This window comes from Oncorhynchus clarkii, chromosome 32 (assembly GCF_045791955.1).
Source record: "Oncorhynchus clarkii lewisi isolate Uvic-CL-2024 chromosome 32, UVic_Ocla_1.0, whole genome shotgun sequence".
In the NCBI taxonomy this organism is placed as follows: domain Eukaryota; kingdom Metazoa; phylum Chordata; class Actinopteri; order Salmoniformes; family Salmonidae; genus Oncorhynchus; species Oncorhynchus clarkii.
The window spans coordinates 39,062,024-39,079,305 of record NC_092178.1 but is presented as its reverse complement, the minus strand read 5'-3'; the positions used below and the strand labels follow the sequence as shown (position 1 = coordinate 39,079,305).

At 42.1% G+C, this 17,282-nt stretch overlaps 1 protein-coding gene across 4 annotated transcripts; it reads left to right on the top strand.

Moving 5' to 3' along the window:
• The first annotated feature begins 2,569 nt into the window (after positions 1-2,569).
• Positions 2,570-17,158, top strand: LOC139391721 (26S proteasome non-ATPase regulatory subunit 4-like). Of its 4 annotated transcripts, none has more exons than XM_071139213.1 (10): positions 2,570-2,639; positions 3,824-3,964; positions 4,217-4,331; positions 4,481-4,567; positions 4,833-4,901; positions 15,169-15,384; positions 15,543-15,654; positions 15,814-15,948; positions 16,217-16,251; positions 16,541-17,158. In XM_071139213.1, exons 1-10 carry the CDS (start codon positions 2,614-2,616, stop codon positions 16,712-16,714), a joined length of 1,110 nt encoding a protein of 369 aa, XP_070995314.1. In that variant the 5' UTR covers positions 2,570-2,613; the 3' UTR covers positions 16,715-17,158. The 4 variants fall into 4 exon arrangements, with proteins under 4 accessions (XP_070995314.1, XP_070995312.1, XP_070995315.1 ...); XM_071139211.1 differs by having other exon boundaries at positions 3,824-3,966; positions 4,207-4,331; XM_071139214.1 differs by lacking the exon at positions 4,833-4,901 and having other exon boundaries at positions 3,824-3,966; positions 4,207-4,331.
• The last annotated feature ends 124 nt before the right edge of the window (positions 17,159-17,282 follow it).

The window sequence follows — 17,282 nt, the reverse complement described above, 5'->3', positions numbered from 1 at the left end:
AGCGCCACCTTTTGCTGCGATTACAGCTGTAAGTCACTTGGGGTATGTCTCTATCAGTTTTGCACATCGAGAGACTGAAATTTTTTCCCATTCCTCCTTGCAAAACAGCTCGAGCTCAGTGAGGTTGGATGGAGAGCATTTGTGAACAGCAGTTTTCAGTTCTTTCCACAGATTCTCGATTGGATTCAGGTCTGGACTTTGACTTGGCCATTCTAACACCTGGATATGTTTATTTTTGAACCATTCCATTGTAGATTTTGCTTTATGTTTTGGATCATTGTCTTGTTGGAAGACAAATCTCCGTCCCAGTCTCAGGTCTTTTGCAGACTCCATCAGGTTTTCTTCCAGAATGGTCCTGTATTTGGCTCCATCCATCTTCCCATCAATTTTAACCATCTTCCCTGTCCCTGCTGAAGAAAAGCAGGCCCAAACCATGATGCTGCCACCACCATGTTTGACAGTGGGGATGGTGTGTTCAAGGTGATGAGCTGTTTTGCTTTTACGCCAAACATAACATTTTGCATTGTTGCCAAAAAGTTCAATTTTGGTTTCATCTGACCAGAGCACCTTCTTCCACATGTTTGGTGTGTCTCCCAGGTGGCTTGTGGCAAACTTTAAACTACACTTTTTATGGATATCTTTAAGAAATGGCTTTCTTCTTGCCACTCTTCCATAAAGGCCAGATTTGTGCAATATACGACTGATTGTTGTCCAATGGACAGAGTCTCCCACCTCAGCTGTAGATCTCTGCAGTTCATCCAGAGTGATCATGGGCCTCTTGGCTGCATCTCTGATCAGTCTTCTCCTTGTATGAGCTGAAAGTTTAGAGGGACGGCCAGGTCTTGGTAGATTTGCAGTGGTCTGATACTCCTTCCATTTCAATATTATCGCTTGCACAGTGCTCCTTGGGATGTTTAAAGCTTGGGAAATCTTTTTCTATCCAAATCTGGCTTTAAACTTCTTCACAACAGTATCTCGGACCTGCCTGGTGTGTTCCTTGTTCTTGATGATATTCTCTGCGCTTTTAACGGACCTCTGAGACTATTACAGTGCAGGTGCATTTATACGGAGACTTGATTACACACAGGTGGATTGTATTTATCATCATTAGTCATTTAGGTCAACATTGGATCATTCAGAGATCCTCACTGAACTTCTGGAGAGAGTTTGCTGCACTGAAAGTAAAGGGGCTGAATAATTTTGCACACCCAATTTTTCAGTTTTTGATTTGTTAAAAAAGTTTGAAATATCCAATAAATGTCGTTCCACTTCATGATTGTGTCCCACTTGTTGTTGATTCTTCACAAAAAAAATACAGTTTTATATCTTTATGTTTGAAGCCTGAAATGTGGCAAAAGGTCGCAAAGTTCAAGGGGGCCGAATATTTTCGCAAGGCACTGTATATGTTTTATAAACTCATAAGCACCAGCCAGTGCATTTGCCTGGTTTTGTTAGTTGAGGCAAATATTTATCACATTCTCGGGTGTAATATATTTATTTGTAATACAAACAATGTATTTATTTTTATTATAGGAATTATTAGAAATGGTTAAATCCACTATATGATCACAATGACCTTGATAGACATTTTGATAGTTTTTTTGTTAGTATATTATACAGCAGATTTATGGAGAATTGCTGTGGGAGTGCTATTTATATCCCGTTGACTAATGATCATTCATCCATACTGTGTGTGTCCCAGCATTGCAGCTTTGGAAATAAATTAACTATCCATCCATTGCTCCATCCTTTGTTGACTCACTGACTTGAGGGATGGGACCAGGAAGGTTACATAAGCTAAATATATTTTGATTTGTTTAACACTTTTTTGGTTACTACATGATTCCATGTGTCATTTCATAGTTTGATGTATTCAATATTATTCTACAATGTAGAAAGAACAACCCTTGAATTAGTAGGTGTGTTCAAACTTTTGACTGGTACTGTATATTGGAATCACAGAAATGCCTTTTCATATGCTGTCAATTGCAAATTTGTATTTCTGTTCTTGGAGAACTGGCATGTTTTCATACTGTATTGCTCCCTGAATTCCCTGAAGTCTTGAAAGATGATGTAGGGAAAATATTTTTGCATAATTTACATGATGTGCTGTTTATATTATTTAACATTTTATTATGAATATGCTTGGAGGAATGATTACACATTTGGGTATCAGAGAAAAAAAAGCAAGGGTCTTTGATATGAGGTGCTATAGTTACCTAACAAAACCGATGTGTGCGCAACTATGGGACAAAACAGACTTGGTTTAGATTGTTGACAACATGTAAACTATATTACAGTTGTTGGTTATGTAGCTAGTTCATTTTAGCCATATGAGCATTGACATGAAATCAGTCAAAACAAGACATGGTATCAAGAACAAGAATGAAACTAACTGAAACGAATCACTTACTCATGCATGGCAGTTTCTTGTCATTGTTGCTAACGTTAGCTATTTGGCCATCCAGAATCAAAAGAACTCACTGACTTCTGCACATTTTAGCTGCACATTGTCAGCGAAAACATCTATTAGCCAATCACATGTCTTGTTTCTTCTCTCCAATAGACAGTGACGTTCTTACATTGTCAGAGAGCGACCAGAAAGTTTTCAAAATGGGACTCGAAAGTACTATGGTGTGGTAAGAATAACACACATCTGTTTCATAAAGGATTTCTTTATACGTTACAATGAAGTGAAGGAAACGCCGACGTAATTGTATACTTCTTGGGGTAAAATTGTTTATGCTAGCTAAACCAGTGGAATAGGGGGATTACTGACTGACTTGAGTCATTAGCTGGCTAGCTAACGTTATCTATCGGTGTTAGGGAACATCAAGGGGCAAAATTCGTTAACGCTTTTCATTATCATATACGTTATTTGTCACTTTGAACAAATGGATAACAAACCAATGGCACCCGTTTGCCTACTAGCATATGATGTTATTAACTAGCTTTACCTGCCATTTAGCTAAACGTTAGCTTAGCTTGTATGCTAATCACAAGAGATTGTCTAACGTTAATTGCTAGCTAGCTGGCTAGACAGACATGAACTGTAGCTAACAGTTTGTCTTTGATAGCAATTTATTCAGCCTAGTTCTTCATATTTCCGGGTGTATATCAATTGGCTTCTTTACATATGTAATATTTCTGGGTGATCTAGCAACTTGGCTAGAGTCCCCTGGCCCTGAGAATATTTATTAATGAGGCCAGCCTTCTAAAGGGGGGGCTGGCGTTGCCCATTCCTATCCTACATGTTCCCATGACCAGTTTATCTTGAATGTTTCAACTGTCATCCAAACTATTCTAGTCTCCAGAGTCCAGAAAGGCATACGAATGGCATTTGTTGATTTTTATCTAGCTGTTTACATTCTTTCATTAGCTACCCTTTTACATTTTGCAGTGTCACCATTCTGAAAGCAGGTGTTTATAGAGCTGTGCAATATGGACAAAAATCCATATCGCTATACATTGCCTGAATTGATGTGATGATAAATGGAACGATAAGTCTAAAACATTAATGTGCATTTTTTTTAAATTACCATTTAAACTGCTACAACCGGTAGTTTGATTGTAGTCGCCATCAATTGGCCCATTAACGATCACCCATATTAGCACACTTGTTTAATTTCAAATTTCACATTTCTCTAGTATAGGCTACTTATCAGAATGAACGTTGTCAGCAAAAGGCCTGCGATAAATGATTTGTATGATCGGTGTCAATAATTTTCAGTTTATCGTCCCAGCTCTGCATAGCAGCATTAACCATTCTGATAATCCTATTGTTCTTCAATCCGGCTCATTTATGTCCCTCTCTCATCCCCAGTGTGGACAATAGTGAGTATATGCGCAATGGAGACTTCCTGCCCACTAGACTACAAGCCCAGCAAGATGCCGTCAACATCGTCTGTCACTCCAAAACTCGGGCAAACCCCGAGAACAATGTCGGCCTAATCTCGATGGCTAAGTAAGCTTGTGTTTTTTTGTGTGTTCAAAATACGAGTTGTCTGACTGAAAACTAGGAGAACAAACAACTATTCTGAAACTAGTGTTTCATATGAACATGTGAGTCTGAGACTAATTGAACTGTGTGGCCTGTAAAATAAAATGGAGGCCTCTGATATCAAATAGTGGTGTTTAGGTGGAAAACCGATGCCTTGACTGACAGACATTCCCAGTTTTAATGCTGTTTGGTTGGATTTTTTATGTTTGACTGCAGTAACTGTGAGGTCTTGACCACACTGACCCCAGACAGTGGCCGCATCCTGTCCAAACTGCACGCTATCCAGCCCAAAGGCAAGATCTGCTTCTGCACTGGCATCCGGGTGGCCCATGTGAGTGTCATTGCTTCTGCAGAAAATTTCTTTGAAAATGTCATATAAGCCAGATAATTATTTTACACTGAGTTACAAAGGTTACAATTGAGCAGGCTAGTGTTGTGTGTGTGTTCATGCATAATGTGTTTTTCTCCGTGTCTATATAGCTGGCCCTAAAGCACAGACAGGGGAAGAACCACAAGATGAGGATAATTGCCTTTGTTGGCAGCCCTGTGGAAGACAGTGACAAGGATGTGAGTTTGCCACCTACCAGTGTCTTATCTAAACATATATTTCTCTTACTTTGATGATATAGCAACTAGCCTAACAGAGTATTATGTAATTTTTCTCACAATGGTACTATTTTCTGGCACATACAATTTTTGTATAAAATGAATGAACATTATAGCTGGTCCCACAGAAGGTGTGTTTTCAACAATAGACATGCAGCTTGTCACCATGGTTACTGGTCTTTCTCTCCCCCTCTGCTTCCGTTCCTCCCAATCTATGGCCCCACAGCTTGTTAAAATGGCCAAGCGCTTAAAGAAAGAGAAGGTCAATGTGGATATTATAAATTTTGGGGAAGAGGTAAGAATTCTTTCCTTGTGCCAGTATTTTTAATTAGCCCTATTATTTTTATGTTTTCAGTTGAAGTCGGAAGTTTACATACACTTAGGTTGGAGTCATTAAAACTCGATTTTCAACCTCTCCACAAATTTCTTGTTAACAAACTATAGTTTTGGCAAGTCGGTTAGGACATCTACTTTGTGCATGACACAAGTAATTTTTCCAACAATTGTTTACAGATTATTTCACTTATAATTCACTGTATTACAATTCCGGTGGGTCAGAAGTTTACATACGCTAAGTTGACTGCCTTTAAATTGCTTGGAAACTTCCAGAAAAAGATGTCATGGATTTAGAAGCTTCTGGTAGGCCAATTGACATAATTTGAATCACTTGGAGGTGTACATGTGGATTTATATCAAAGCCTACCTTCAAACTCAGTGCCTCTTTGCTTGACATCATGAGAAAATCAAAAGAAATCAGCCAAGACCTCAGAACAAAATTGTAGACCTCCACAAGTCTGGTTCATCCCTGTGAGCAATTTCCAAGCGCCTGAAGGTACCACGTTCATCTGTACAAACAATATTACACAAGTATAAACACCATGGGACAACGCAGCCATCATACCGCTCAGGAAGGAGACGCATTCTGTCTCCAAGAGATGAACGTACTTTGGTGCAAAAAGTGCAAATCAATCCCTGAACAGCAGCAAAGGACCTTGTGAAGATGCTGGAGGAAACAGGTACAAAAGTATCTATATCCACAGTAAAACAAGTCCTATGTTGACATAATCTGAAAGGCCGCTCAGCAAGGAAGAAGCCACTGCTCCAAAACCACCATAAAAAAGCCAGACTACGGTTTGCAACTGCACATGGGGACAAAGATCGTACTTTAAAGATCGTACTTTTTGAAGAAATGTCCTCTGGTCTGATGAAACAAAAATATAACTGTTTGGCCATAATGACCATTGTTATGTTTGGAGGAAAAAGGGGGAGGCTTGCAAGCCAAAGAACACCATCCCAACCGTGAAGCACGGGGGTGGGAGCATCATGTTGTGGGGGTGTTTTGCTACAGGAGGGACTGGTGCACTTCACAAAATAGATGGCATCATGAGGCAGGAAAATTGTGGATATATTGAAGCAACATCTCAAGACATCAGTCAGGAAGTTAAAGCTTGGTTGCAAATGGGTCTTCCAAATGGATAATGACCCCAGGCATACTTCCAAAGTTGTGACAAATGGCTTAAGGACAACAGTCAAGATATTGGAGTGGCCACCACAGAGCTCTGACCTCACTCCCATATAGGATTTGTGGGCAGAACTGAAAATACGTGTGCGAGCAAGGAGGCCTACAAACCTGACTCCATTGCACCAGCTCTGTCAGGAGGAATGGGCCAACATTCACCCACCTTATTGTGGGAAGCTTGTGGAAGGCTACCCGACACGTTTGGCCCATGTGAAACAATTTAAAGGCAATGCTACCAAATACTAATTGAGTGTATGTAAACTTCTGACCCACTGGGAATGTGATGAAAGAAATAAAAGCTGAAATAAATCATTCTCTCTACTATTATTCAGACATTTCACATTTTTAAAATAAAGTGGTGATCCTAACTGACCTAAAACAAGGATTTTTTACTAGGATTAAACATCAGGAATTGTGAAAAACTGAGTTTAAATGTATTTGACTACGGTGTATGTAAACTTCCGACTTCAACTGTACATACATGCATACATACATACAGTGAGCACCATAATTCATTGGACAGTGACCTTTTTTTGTTATTTTGGTTCTGTACTCTAGCACTTTGAGTTTGAAAGGATACAATGACAATGAGGGTGAAGTGCAGACTGTTAGCTTTATTTTGAGGGTATTTTCATACATATCGGATGAACCGTTTAGAAATGACAGCACCTTTTGTACACTGTCCCCCCATTTTAAGTTACTACAAGTATTTGTTGAATTGGCTTCACAGATGTGTGTCGTTAGGCAGGTGTATTCATTTGTGTCGTTAGTGAATGCAGGAGAGCTGTTGATGAATGTATTGATTCTAGACTGCTATTGCCTTTGGAGGTTGTTGTTGGGGTGTGACAACACGAGGAAGACGGCAGTGTCGATGCAAATGAAGCTGGCCATCATAAGGCTCAGAAATGAAAATCAATCAATCAGGAACATTGCAAAAACCCTGGGCATGCCCAAGTCAGCAGTTTGGTTCATCATTAACAAGAAAAAAACAACCGGTGAACTCAATAATGTCAAAAGACCTGGTAGACTGAGGAAGACCACTGTAGTGGATGGCCGGAGAATGCTCTCTATGGTGAAGAACCCCCCTGACAACAGCCCAGCAGATCAAAAACACTACCCTGGATGCAGGTGTAAATGTGTCAAAGTCTACCATACGTTACGTGGAAGACTACACCAGCAGGACTACAGATGGTACGCTACAAGATGCAAACCACTGATAAGCCTGAAGAACAGAAAGGCGAGATTACAGTTTGCTAAAAAAAGCACCTACAAGAGCCACAAGAGTTCTGGGGAAAAAAGTATTGTGGACAGATGAGACAAAGTTTAACATGTACCAGAGTGATGGAAAGAGAAAAGTGTGGAGGAAAAAAAGACATGCCCATGATCCAAAGCATACCACCTCATCCATGAAACATGGTGGAGGGGTGTTATGGCTTGTGCCTGTATGGCTGCCAGTGGAACAGGCTCACTTGTCTTCAAGTGTGAGTGCAGACAGAAGTAGAACAATGAATTCTGAAGTCTACAGAAATATTTTATCTGCTCAGATAAAACCAAATGCCTCCAAACTCATTGGTAGGCACTTCATCATGCAACAAGACAATGACCCTAAACATACTGCTAGAGCAACGAAGGGGTTTTTGATGACCAAAAAGTGGAAAATCGTTGACCGGATCTGGATCCAATTGAACATGCATTTTACATGCTGAAGAGGAGACTGAAGTTAATACAGTGCCTTGCGAAAGTATTCGGCCCCCTTGAACTTTGTGACCTTTTGCCACATTTCAGGCTTCAAACATAAAGATATAAAACTGTATTTTTTTGTGAAGAATCAACAACAAGTGGGACACAATCATGAAGTGGAACGACATTTATTGGATATTTCAAACTTTTTTAACAAATCAAAAACTGAAAAATTGGGCGTGTAAAATTATTCAGCCCCCTTAAGTTAATACTTTGCAGCGCCACCTTTTGCTGCGATTACAGCTGTAAGTTGCTTGGGGTATGTCTCTATCAGTTTTGCACATCGAGAGACTGAAATGTTTTCCCATTCCTCCTTGCAAAACAGCTCGAGCTCAGTGAGGTTGGATGGAGAGCATTTGTGAACAGCAGTTTTCAGTTCTTTCCACAGATTCTCGATTGGATTCAGGTCTGGACTTTGACTTGGCCATTCTAACACCTGGATATGTTTATTTTTGAACCATTCCATTGTAGATTTTGCTTTATGTTTTGGATCATTGTCTTGTTGGAAGACATCTCTGTCCCAGTCTCAGGTCTTTTGCAGACTCCATCAGGTTTTCTTCCAGAATGGTCCTGTATTTGGCTCCATCCATCTTCCCATCAATTTTAACCATCTTCCCTGTCCCTGCTGAAGAAAAGCAGGCCCAAACCATGATGCTGCCACCACCATGTTTGACAGTGGGGATGGTGTGTTCAGGGTGATGAGCTGTGTTGCATTTACGCCAAACATAACGTTTTGCATTGTTGCCAAAAAGTTTTGGTTTCATCTGACCAGAGCACCTTCTTCCACATGTTTGGTGTGTCTCCCAGGTGGCTTGTGGCAAACTTTAAACAACACTTTTTATGGATATCTTTAAGAAATGGCTTTCTTCTTGCCACTCTTCCATAAAGGCCAGATTTGTGCAATATACGACTGATTGTTGTCCTATGGACAGAGTCTCCCACCTCAGCTGTAGATCTCTGCAGTTCATCCAGAGTGATCATGGGCCTCTTGGCTGCATCTCTGATCAGTCTTCTCCTTGTATGAGCTGAAAGTTTAGAGGGACGGCCAGGTCTTGGTAGATTTGCAGTGGTCTGATACTCCTTCCATTTCAATATTATCGCTTGCACAGTGCTCTTTGGGATGTTTAAAGCTTGGGAATCTTTTTGTATCCAAATCCGGCTTTAAACTTCTTCACAACAGTATCTCGGACCTGCCTGGTGTCTTCCTTGTTCGTCATGATGCTCTCTGCGCTTTTAACGGACCTCTGAGACTATCACAGTGCAGGTGCATTTATACGGAGACTTGATTTATCATCATTAGTCATTTAGGTCAACATTGGATCATTCAGAGATCCTCACTGAACTTCTGGAGAGAGTTTGCTGCACTGAAAGTAAAGGGGCTGAATAATTTTGCACGCCCAATTGTTCAGTTTTTGATTTGTTAAAAAGTTTGAAATATCCAATAAATGTCGTTCCACTTCATGATTGTGTCCCACTTGTTGTTGATTCTTCACAAAAAAATACAGTTTTATATCTTTATGTTTGAAGCCTGAAATGTGTCAAAAGGTCGCAAAGTTCAAGGGGGCCGAATACTTTCACAAGGCACTGTAAGTCCCCAAAACAAGCAGGAACTGAAGATGCTTGCAGTATAGGCCTGGCAGAGCATCACTAGGGAAGATACCCAGCTTCTGGTGATGTCGATGCATCGCAGACTTCAAGCAGTCATTGCATGCAATGGATATTCAACCAAATATTAACAATGATTACTTTATTCTACATTATGTTAAACTGTCCAATGTTTTTTGATGCCCGGAAATGGGGGGACAATGTACAAAAGCTTCTATAATTTCTAAACGGTTCATCCGATATGTATGAAAATACCCTCAAATTAAAGCTGACAGTCTGCACGTTACCCTCATTGTCATTGTATCCTTTCAAACTCAAAGTGCTAGAGTACAGAACCAAAATAACAAAAAAAATGTCACTTTCCAATGAATTATGGTGCTCACTACATGCATGTATACATACACCAGTCAAAAGTTTGGACACACCTAGGGTTTTTCTTTATTTTTACTATTTTCTACATTGTAGAATAATAGAGAAGACAGCAAATGAAATATCACATGGAATCATGTGGTAACCAAAAAAGTTTTCTAGTTTATATATCTATTTTATATTGAGATTCTTCAAAGTATCCACCCTTTGCCTTGACGACAGCTTTGTACACTCTTGGCATTCTCTCAACCAGCTTCATGAGGTAGCCACCTGGAATGCATTTCAGTTAACAGGTGTGCCTTGTAGAATTGATTTCCTTATTGCGTTTGAGCCAATCATTTGTGTTGACAAGCTAGGGGTGGTATACAGAACATAGCCCTCTTTGGTAAAATACCAAGTCCATATTATTGACTGTAGTACTCGCGCTGCTAAAACACTTGACCACTGCTACTCTCCAACTTCCGGGATGCCTATAAGGCCCCCCCTAGTCAAATCTGATCACGACTCCATTTTGCTTCTGCCTTCCTATAGGCAGAAACTCAAACAGGAAGTACCCGTGCTAAGGACTATTCAATGCTGGTCTGACCAATCGGAATCCACGCTTCAAGATTGTTTTCATTACGCAGACTGGGATATGTTCCAGGTAGCCTCTGAGAATAACATTGACTGTTACGGTGACCTAGTTTATCAGGAAGTGGATAGGAGATGTTGTATCCACGGACTATTAAAACCTACCCTAACCAGAAACCGTAGATGGCAGCAGTCGCGCAAAACAAAGTGTGAACCACTGCATTTAAGATGACTGGTAATATGGCCGAATACAAAGTGTAGTTATTCCCTCCATAAGGCAATCAAACAGGCAAACGTCAGTATAAAGACAAAGTGGAGTCGCAATTCAACGGCTCAGACACGAGACGTATGTGGCAGGGTCTAAAGACAATCACGGACTACGAAGGGAAAACCAGCCACATCGCGGACACTGTTTTGCATCCGGACAAGCTAAACACCTTCACCCATTTTGAGGATAACACAGTGCGCCACCGACGCAGCCCGCTACCAAGGACTGTGGGTTCAAATTCTCAGTGGCCGACGTGAGTAAGTAATTTAAGCGTATTAACCCTCACAAGGCTGCTGGCCCAGACTGCATCCCTAGCCACGTCCCCTGAGCATGCGCAGACCAGCTGGCTGGAGTGTCCACCATTGTTCCTGTACCCAAGAAGGCAAAGATAACTGAACTAAATTCCTATCGCCCCGTAGCACTCACTTCTGTCATCATGAAGTGCTTTTGAGAGACTAGTCAAGGATCATATCACCTCTACCTTACCTGACACCCTAGACCCACTTCAATGTGCTTACCTCCCCAAAAGATCTACAGACGATGCTGTCTCTGCACACCGACCTGTCCCATCTGGACAAGAGGGAATACCTATGTAAAAATGCTGTTCATTGACTTTAGCCCAGCATTCAACACCATAGTACCGTCCAAACGTATCATGAAGCTTGAGGGCCCTGGCTCTGAACCCCGCCCTGTGCAACTTCCTGACAGGCCGCCCCCAGGTGGTAAAGGTAGAAAATAACACCTCCGCTTTGCTGATCCTCAACACGGGGGCCCCACAAGGCTGTGTGTGCAGCCCTCTTTTGTACTCCCTGTTCACCCATGACTGCGTGGCCACGCACGCCTCAAACTCAGCCATCAAGTTTGCAGACGACAACAGTAGTAGGCTTGATTTCCAACAATGACGAGACAGCCTACAGGAAGGAAGTGAGGGCCCTGGGAGTGTGGTGCCTCTCACTCAACGTCAACAACACACACGAGCTGATCTTGGACTTCAGGAAACATCAGAGGGAGCACCCCCATATCCACATCGATGGGACCGCAGTGGATAAGGTGGAAGCTTCAAGTTCTTCGGCATATCCATCACCGACAAACTGAAATGGTCCACCCACACAGACAGTGTGGTGAAGAAGGTGCAACAGTGTCTCAGGAGGCTGAATAAATTTGGCTTGGCACCTAAAACCCTCAAACTTTTACAGATGCACAATTGAGAGCATCCTGTCGGGCTGTATCACCTTCTGCCCACAACCGCAGAGCTCTCTAGAGGGTGGTGCAATCTGCCCAACTCATCACCCGGGGCAAACTACCTGCCCTCCAGGACACCTACAGCACTCGATGTCACAGGAAGGCCAAAAAGATCATCAAAGACAACAACCACCCGTGCCACTGCTTGGTCACCCCGCTGTCATCCAGAAGGCAAAGTCAGTACAGGTGCATCAAAGCTGGGACTGAGAGACTGAAAAACAGCTTCTATCTCAAGGCCATCAGACTGTTAAATAGCCATCACTAGCACATTAGAGGCTGCTGCCCCATATACATAGACTTGAAATCACTGGCCGCTTTAATAGTAGAACACTAGTCACTTTAATAATGTTTACATATTGCTCATCTCATATGTATATACTGTATTCTATTCTGCTGTATGTTAGTCTATGCCGCTCTGACTTTGCTCGTCCAAGTATTTTATACATTCTTAATTCCATTCCTTTGCTTTAGATTTGTGTGTATTGTTAGATATTACTTGTTAGATATTACTGCACTGTTGGAGCTAGAAACACAAGCATTTCACTACACCCGCAGTAACATCTGCTGGACACGTATGTTGACAATAAAATTTGATTTGATTTGCAGAGGATAAGTTCATTAGAATTAACAGCCTCAGAAATTGCAGCCCAAAAAAATGCTTCACAGAGTTCAAGTAACCGACACATCTAAACATCAACTGTTCAAAGGGGACTGCATGAATCATGCCTTCATGGTCGAATTGCTGCAAAGAAACCACTACTAAAGAACACCAATACGAAGAGACTTGCTTGGTTCAAGAAACCGGAACAATGGACATTAGACCGATGGACCAGAAGGACAGATTTCCAATGAGTCCAAATTTGAGATTTTTGGTTCCAACCGCCGTCTCTTTGTGAGACACAGAGTAGGTGAACAGATGATGCGTGTGTGGTTCTCATTGTGAAGCATGGAGGAGGAGGTGTGATGGTGTGGGGGTGCTTTTCTGGTGACCCTGTCGTTCACTTATTTAGAATTCAAGGCACCCTTAACCAGCATGGCTACCACAGCATTCTGCAGCGATACGCCATCCCATTTGGTTTGCGTTTAGTGGGACTATCATTTGTTTTTCAGCAGGACAATGACCCACACACCTCCAGGCTGTGTAAGAGCTATTTGACCAATAAGGAGAGTGATGAAGTGATGCATCAGATTACCTGGCCTCCACAATCACCCAACCTCAACCCAATTGCAATGGTTTGGGATGAGTTGGACCGCAGAGTGATGGAAAAGCAGCCAATAAGTGCTCAGCATATGTGGGAACTCCTTTGACTGTTGGAAAAGCATTCCAGGTGAAGCTGGTTGAGAGAATGCCATGCGTGTGCAAAGCTGTCAATGCAAAGCATGCTACTTTTGAAGAATATAAAATATATTTTGATTTGTTTAACACTTTGGTTACTACATGATTCCATATGTGTTATTTCATAGTTTTGATGTCTCAACTATTATTCTACAGTGTAGAAAATAGTCAACATAAAGAAAAACCCTGGAATTAATAAGTGTCCAAACTTTTGACTGGTACTGTTTATATATACAGAAAGTATTCAGACCCCTTGACTTTTTCACATTTTGTTAGGTTATTATTTTAAAAAGTATTTATTTTTTTCACTCAAACTACACACAATACCCCAAAATGATAAAGCAAAAACAGGTTTTTAGATGTTTTTGCTCTTTTTTTTTACTCTACTTTGTTGAAGCACTTTTGGCAGCGATTACAGCCTTGAATCTTCTTGGGTGTGACGCTACAAGCTTGGCACACCAGATCCTCTCAAGCTCTGTCAGGTTGGATGGGGAGCATTGCTGCACAGCTATTTTCAGGTCTATCCACAGATGTTCGATCGGGGTCTAGGCTCTTGCTGGGCCACTCAAGGACATTCAGAGACTTGCCCCGAAGTTGTCTTGGCTGTGTGCTTAGTGTCGTTGTCCTGTTGGAAGGTGAATCTTCGCCCCAGTCTGAGGTCCTGAGTGCTCTGAAGCAGGTTTTCATGAAGGGTTTCTCTGTACTTTGCTCTGTTCATCTTTGCCTCGATCCTGACTGGTCTCCCAGTCTCTGCTGCTGAAAAACATCCCCACAGCACGATGCTGCCACCACAATGTTTCACTGTAGGGATTTTGCCCGGTTTCTTCAGATGTGACACTTGGCATTCAGGCCAAAGAGTTCAATGTTGGTTTCATCAGATCAGAGAATTTTTCTCATGGTCTGAGTGTCCTTTTCGGTGCCTTTTGTGAAACTCCAAGAAGGATGTCTTGCCTTTTTACTGAGGAGTGGCGTTTGTCCGGCCATTCTACCGTGAAGGCCTGATTGGTGGAGGGCTGTAGAGATGGTTGTCCTTCTGGAAGGTTCTCCCATCTCCACAGAGGAAGTCTGGAGCTCTGTCAGATTGACCATTGGGTTCTTGGTAACCTCCCTGCCCAAGACCCTTCTCCCCCGATTGCTCAGTTTGGCCGGGCGGCCAGCTCTAGGAAGAGTCTTGGTGGTTCCAAACTTCTTCCATTTAAGAATGATGGAGGCAACTCTGTTCTTGGGAACCTTCGATGTTGCAGACATTTTTTGGTACCCTTCCTCAGATCTGTGCCTTGACACAATCCTTTTTCGGAGCTCTATGGACAATTCCCTTGACCTCATTGCTTGGTTTTTGCTCTGACATGCCTTGGGACCTTATATAGACAGGTGTCTGCCTTTCCAAATCATTTCCAATCAATTGAATTTACCACAGGTGGACTCCCATGTTGTGGAAACATCTCAAGGATGATCAATGGAAACAGGATGCACCTGAGCTCAATTTCAAGTCTCCTAGCAAAATGTCTGAATAGTTATGTAACTAAGGTATGTTTTTAGATTATTATTTTTTTAATATTAGCAAAAATGTGTTTTTGATTTGTCATTATGGTGGTGGGTGTGTGTGTGTGTGGATTGAGGGTGCGGGGCGTGGATTGGGGGTGCGGGGCAATTTAATACATTTTAGAGTAAGGCAGTAACTTAACAATGTGGGAAAAGTCAAGGGATCTGAATACTTTCCAAAGGCTCTGTGTGTGTGTGATTAACACAATTACTTGGTTTTAACTCCTGCTTGTTTCCATTCCAAGCTAAATACATTTATTTTATACATTTTCATAGATAACACAGTATTAACTCTTGAATGGTTCATTATCACTCTCCCCTTCTCCCATATTCTCTATTATCTATCTATCTCTTCCTCCATCGTCCTCCAGGAGTTTAATACGGAGAAGCTGACTGCCTTCATCAACACTCTGAATGGGAAGGAGGGTACGGGTTCCCACCTGGTGACTGTACCCCCAGGGCCTAGCCTGGCTGACGCCCTGCTCTCCTCCCCCATCCTGGCTGGGGAAGGAGGCTCCATGATGGGCCTGGGCGCCAGCGACTTTGAGTTTGGCGTGGACCCCAGCGCCGACCCCGAGCTTGCTCTGGTAAAAATGCAATAGGGTTCCTTTTAAAGTGACATTTTTGCATTTATATTTTGGTCATTTAGCAGATGCTCTTATCCAGAGTGACCTTAATCAGTGAACCAGAGTTACCAGCATACAGTTTTTCTGGCCTTTAACTAACTGTGTCCCTCTCTACTCAGGCTCTGCGTGTGTCCATGGAGGAGCAGAGACAAAGGCAGGAGGAGGAGGCTCGCCAGGTGGCTGTTGCTTCTGCAGCCGATGTCACCACAGCAGACAGTAAAGAAAGTGAGGGTAGGTATAGATATGTGTGTATATGTAGTGAGTAAGTTTTGTGTATCCCTTTTGTCTGCTGTATTATTTATGCATAACCATTCTAATATCTCACGTATGTTAGGTATAAAGGAGAATACAGATGTTTGTACTGTAATGGTTTAATTGACTCGCTCTCAGAATCCGAGGAGGCCCTGCTAAAGATGTCGGTGTCTCAGCCTGAGACGGGTGGTGCTGCAGTGCTGCCTGACTTCAGCAATATGACAGAGGAGGAGCAGATTGCATACGCCATGCGGATGTCTCTGGCCGGAGAGGGTGCGTTATAATCACCATCCACTCATGCTTTCAGAATAGCACCTACTGACACACACACACACTTTGCGGTGTGGATGATTAAAAAAAAAATAAAAATAAAACATTTACATTTCGTTTTAAAGCTTGGTACTTACCAATGATCTGGACTGTCATAGTTACACCGCAAACAAAGGGACATTTCCAGATACATGGAGTTTCCATATGATATACATTTTATTTGATTTTGACTCTCTCCCTCCATTCCCTACCAACCCATCCCTGTGATTAGAGTATGGCGATGCTATGGACACTGAAACTGCCACGGTAGGTAACTCGCATGATCAATGAAATCAGAAACCTTATCATTTGTTTTTCAATACAGTCGTGTGACGTCGGTCCGCTAAAATTTCCCAGTTGCAGTTTATGGAACACGCCCTTTCTCGATTTAGTCACTGGTGTTTTGTCTCATTCGTGTGTAAGTTCTCCATCTCCCTTCCAATCAGGATCACCTCTATTTGCAAGTACATGTACCAGGAATTTGACCTGCTGAAATGGTGCTGACAACAAACAGAATACATAATCAGTGCCTTTATTAATGATGTGCCTTCCTCAGGAGGAGGATGACTATGATGTGATGCAGGACCCAGAGTTTCTCCAAAGCGTCCTGCAGAACCTGCCAGGTGTCGACCCTAACAATGAGGCCATCCGAAACGCCATGGGCTCCCTGGCCTCCCAGACAGGCCCACCCAAGCCTAACCGCAAGAAAGACGAGGATAAGAAGAAATGAGGCATGGGGACAGACAAATTGACGACACACATGGGTTGTGTCCGAAATGGCACCCTAAATAGTGCACGACTTTTGACATGGCTCTGGTAGGGTAGTTGACACCAACAGAATTATGCAAGGCTACAGACAGGAAGACAGTTGGACGGACACTAACGTATGATATGACGGACAGTCAACAACATTCACAAGAAACCCAGAAGCACACACAAACAGACCAGACAATAAGGCCAAACTGGAGAATGCCACATTGGCATACAATCTAAAAATGGAATATCCATCTTTTCCAGTTTTTCACTGATTTACCCCATCTTAACTGACTGACTCGCAAGACTGACTGGCATTATATGTTGTATTTAATGACAGGTCCCCAAGCTTGTAAACTAAACAATATCCTCCTTTTATTTTGTTATTTTTCTATTGCAATAAATAAGATGGATGACGCTTGTTGGTGTGTCTGTCTGATCTGTCTGATTGATTGAGTCCCCACTCCCCTCCACCCCATATAGCCAGAACAGCAAAGCTTTAGAGAGAGGTGTGTGAACTATTGTGGCAATAATTAACATATCCG

Bases quoted from the DNA above. Each gene is read 5' to 3' on its own strand.
- LOC139391721 (XM_071139211.1), top strand. From the start codon at position 2,614: ATGGGACTCGAAAGTACTATGGTGTG. The intron at 15,655-15,813 runs GTAGGTATAGAT...ACTCGCTCTCAG, and splicing joins AGACAGTAAAGAAAGTGAGG to AATCCGAGGAGGCCCTGCTA. The intron at 16,252-16,540 runs GTAGGTAACTCG...TGCCTTCCTCAG, and splicing joins TGGACACTGAAACTGCCACG to GAGGAGGATGACTATGATGT.